Source organism: Carica papaya, chromosome 9 (assembly GCF_054855325.1).
Source record: "Carica papaya isolate Zhongbai chromosome 9, ASM5485532v1, whole genome shotgun sequence".
Lineage (NCBI taxonomy): Eukaryota > Viridiplantae > Streptophyta > Magnoliopsida > Brassicales > Caricaceae > Carica > Carica papaya.
In genome coordinates this window covers 9,931,705-9,935,342 of record NC_142317.1, presented here as the reverse complement: position 1 = coordinate 9,935,342, position 3,638 = coordinate 9,931,705, and the positions used below count along the sequence as shown (strand labels likewise).

Genomic DNA, 3,638 nt, shown 5'->3' with positions numbered 1-3,638 from the left:
TTTCTGCTTCGTCGTTTCCCAACACATCTTTCTCGTCAGATTCGTATCGCCATTTTCATAGAGTTGTTTATCTATATACCCTAAAACCCGAGCCTCTGTCCTTCACTTTTTTGGCTCTTCACAGCCCACAAACTTTTCTTCTCTTAACCCGAAGCTGAAGGAACTACCGTAAAACGGCCATGAATGTGCCAGAAAACGACCCCAAAGCTCTCATTTTTTCCCTCTCTGACCAAATCCTTCACATTCACAGCTTCAAGGGTAAATGGTCTTTAATCAAGGCAAAGCTACTCGATCTCCAAACTCACCTCGCCGATTTTGCTGATTTCCCAACTCACACTTCTAACCCTCTCGCTCTCGACCTTCTTCATTCAATCTCCGACACCCTCCACCATGCCGTTTCTGTGGCCGCCAAATGTCAAGGTCCCGATTTGACCGAGGGTAAGCTCAAGACCCAGAGCGATATCGACTCGATTCTGGCCAAGCTGGATCGACATGTCAAGGATAGCGAGATTTTGATAAGGAGTGGGGTTCTACAAGACGGTTGTGTCTCCGTTTCTTCCTCGAAAAAGGAGGCTGTGCGGGTGGAGTCGAGGAACTTGATAACCCGGCTGCAGATTGGGAGCTCCGAGTCCAAGACCGCAGCAATGGACTCCTTGCTGAGTTTACTGCAAGAGGATGACAAGAACGTGATGATAGCGGTGGCTCAGGGAGTGGTGCCTGTTCTCGTTCGTTTACTGGATTCGAGCTACTTGGAAATGAAAGAAAAGACCGTTGCTGCGATTGCTAGGGTTTCTATGGTGGATAGTAGCAAGCACCTTTTGACCGCGGAGGGATTGTTTCTATTAAATCACTTGCTTCGAGTTCTCGAATCGGGAAGTGGGTTTGCAAAAGAAAAAGCTTGTATTGCTCTTCAAGCATTGAGCTTTTCGAAAGAGAACGCCAGGGCTATTGGGTGTAGAGGTGGAATTTCATCTCTATTGGAGATTTGTCAAGCTGGAACTCCTGGTTCGCAGGCCTTTGCAGCTGGGGTTTTGAGGAATCTCGCTGCATTTCAAGAAATCAGAGAGAATTTCGTAGAGGAGAACGCGGTTTCCGTGTTAATTGGGCTGGCCTCCTCTGGTACTGCCTTGGCGCAAGAAAACTCTATTGGGTGTTTGTGTAATCTGGTATCTGGCGATGAGAATTTGAAGCTGTTGGTTGTTAAGGAGGGAGGCATCGAGTGCTTGAAGAATTTCTGGGATTCTGCTCCAAGTGGAAGGAGCCTGGAGGTGGCTGTTGAGTTGCTGATGCATTTGGCTTCATGCCCGCCCATTGCCGAGGTTCTGGTATCTGATGGGTTTGTCAATCGGGTTTTGACAGCATGCAGTTGCGGGGTTTTGGGTGTGAGAATCGCTGCTGCTCGAGCTGTTTATGAGCTGGGATTCTGCTCAAAGACAAGGAAGGAAATGGGTGAAGTTGGATGCATCAGTCCATTGATCAAAATGTTGGATGGCAAGGCTGTTGAAGAGAAAGAAGCCGCCGCAAAGGCCTTGTCAGTGCTCATGTTGTGTACATGTAATAGGAAGATTTTCAGAAAAGACGAGAGAGCAATAGTGAGCACAGTCCAGCTTTTGGATCCTCAGATACAGAATTTGGAGAAGAAATACTCTGTTTCAATTTTGGCTGCTATTGCCAATTCAAACAAGTGCAGGAAACAAATGGTTGCTGCTGGTGCTTGCTTGCATCTACAAAAGCTTGTTGAGATGGATGTTGAGGGCTCTAAGAAGTTGTTAGAAATCCTCAGCCGGAGCAAGATTTGGGGTGTTTTTGCAAGACCATAGCCAATGGAAGATTATTCATTCTGTATGCTAAGTATAGTTTGTGTTTACTGATTATTGGTTTTCCTTTTTTTTTTTTTTTGTTTTTTTTTTTTTTTTTGGTCTATCTTAATTTGTTGTTGATAAAGGTTTTTAGTTTGCTGTACAAGGAAACGTTAGTAGTCTAATTGCCCTGAAAATATTTGCTGTAGAGAAGACAAATCTTGTTTTGGTTGCTTAGTAGGATTGGAAGCTATGAATTTTATGTCTGTCAAAAGGTATTGGTAACTTATGCCTAATTCAATAAATTGTTGATCATTGATACATGAATGAATCCACTGTTTACTTTTCTCTTCAATACTATTAGACCCAATTCTATCTATTAACATTTAAAGTGCAGAATTTGATTGGTGAAATAGTTTTCTTTCACTCTTCTGCTTCAGCCAAGCTCTCATCCTGCATAAACATTCAGGGGAACTTCCATTTGTCTGTATTTAACAGAAGAAGAAGAAGAAAGAAGACTATAATTGGCATTTGGAGAGGATAGATAAAAAAAAGTGGAGGTTTCCTACTGTAGTTATAATTGGCAATTATTTAAGATGATAAACATGTAATGGTTGGTAAGAGGAGGACATGTGGAGTTGTTGTTATAGCATGTGAAATTGCTGTAGGTATGCCCAGAATTGCTATCTTATGTAGGCAGCTATCGATACAGGAAAGGACCTACTCAAATTGATTTCCTCTTTTGACTCAGCTCCTGCACTACTATGGCTTGCAACACAAACTACAAACTTACTATTTTTAATGCATATTTATTTATAGAAAAATGCATTGAGTTGCATATTTTTGGAATAATCAAAGCATTTCTAGATATACTAAAAGCAACATTTTAAAATTTGGAAAAGAAAACCCTCTTCTAACCTAGTTAAGGCATCGTCCGATGGTGTAGAAAAATCCAATCCAAATGTCATAACTTAACCTGACCAACCACCCAATATGGTTGACACCTAACTGGATATGAGCACGTACGCCGGTTGTCGTCCACAAATCTTCTACAACCTGCAATTAACAGGTTATATGATGGATGCATGAAGAAATAAGTAACTGTTATGTAATTGTATGATTTCAGTTATATTAATTATCAAAATCTATTAAAATACACTTTCAATCAATTTTAATATTTTATTTTAAAAAAAAAATTATAATTCTCTGAGTTTAGTTATAGATATACTCCAACTATATTCGCAAACAAACCACACAAATCAATTAGATTTTGATAAGCAATTTCTCGTTATGAATCAAACAAGTAATTTAATTACAACTTTATTTTACTACCATCTAATAATTATTATATTACAACCTACACAATCTTACATTACTCGCATCCTTTTGTGTCTCAGCCGCCGAGATTTCAAATTTATGATATAGTTTTTTAAAAATTTAATGTAAAGAGTGGGTTTTCACATAACATATTACTTTCAATTAATTATTTATAAAATTAATTATAATTTTTGAAATAGTGAAAATGTGTAAAAATAAAAGTTAATAATAAATTATTTAAAAAAGTGTAAGTAATTTAAAATATTTATTCTAAATTTGTTATTTCATTTATTTGTTTAATATAAATCCCATTTTTAATTTATTATCATTTTTATTTAAATTTAAGATAAAAATGATTTACACACTTTATAAAAAATGTAAAAGCGCAATACTTAATAAAAAAAATATTAAATTATAAAATAATAGCATAAACAATTGAGAGTTTAGAGTTTAGATTACTTGCACATTAAATTATAATGCTCAATAAAGATATGAGAATGTATCTTTAAGGAAATTAAAATA

At 37.3% G+C, this 3,638-nt stretch overlaps 1 protein-coding gene across 1 annotated transcript; it reads left to right on the top strand.

The window, feature by feature from the left end:
- Positions 1 to 2,122, top strand: LOC110823048 (ARM repeat superfamily protein). The gene has a single exon (XM_022053315.2). The coding sequence runs from the start codon at positions 180 to 182 to the stop codon at positions 1,818 to 1,820; it is 1,641 nt and encodes a 546-aa protein (XP_021909007.1). The 5' UTR covers positions 1 to 179; the 3' UTR covers positions 1,821 to 2,122.
- The last annotated feature ends 1,516 nt before the right edge of the window (positions 2,123 to 3,638 follow it).

Coding starts and splice junctions, on each gene's coding strand:
- LOC110823048 (XM_022053315.2), top strand. CDS start 180: ATGAATGTGCCAGAAAACGACCCCAAAGCTCTCATTTTTTCCCTCTCT.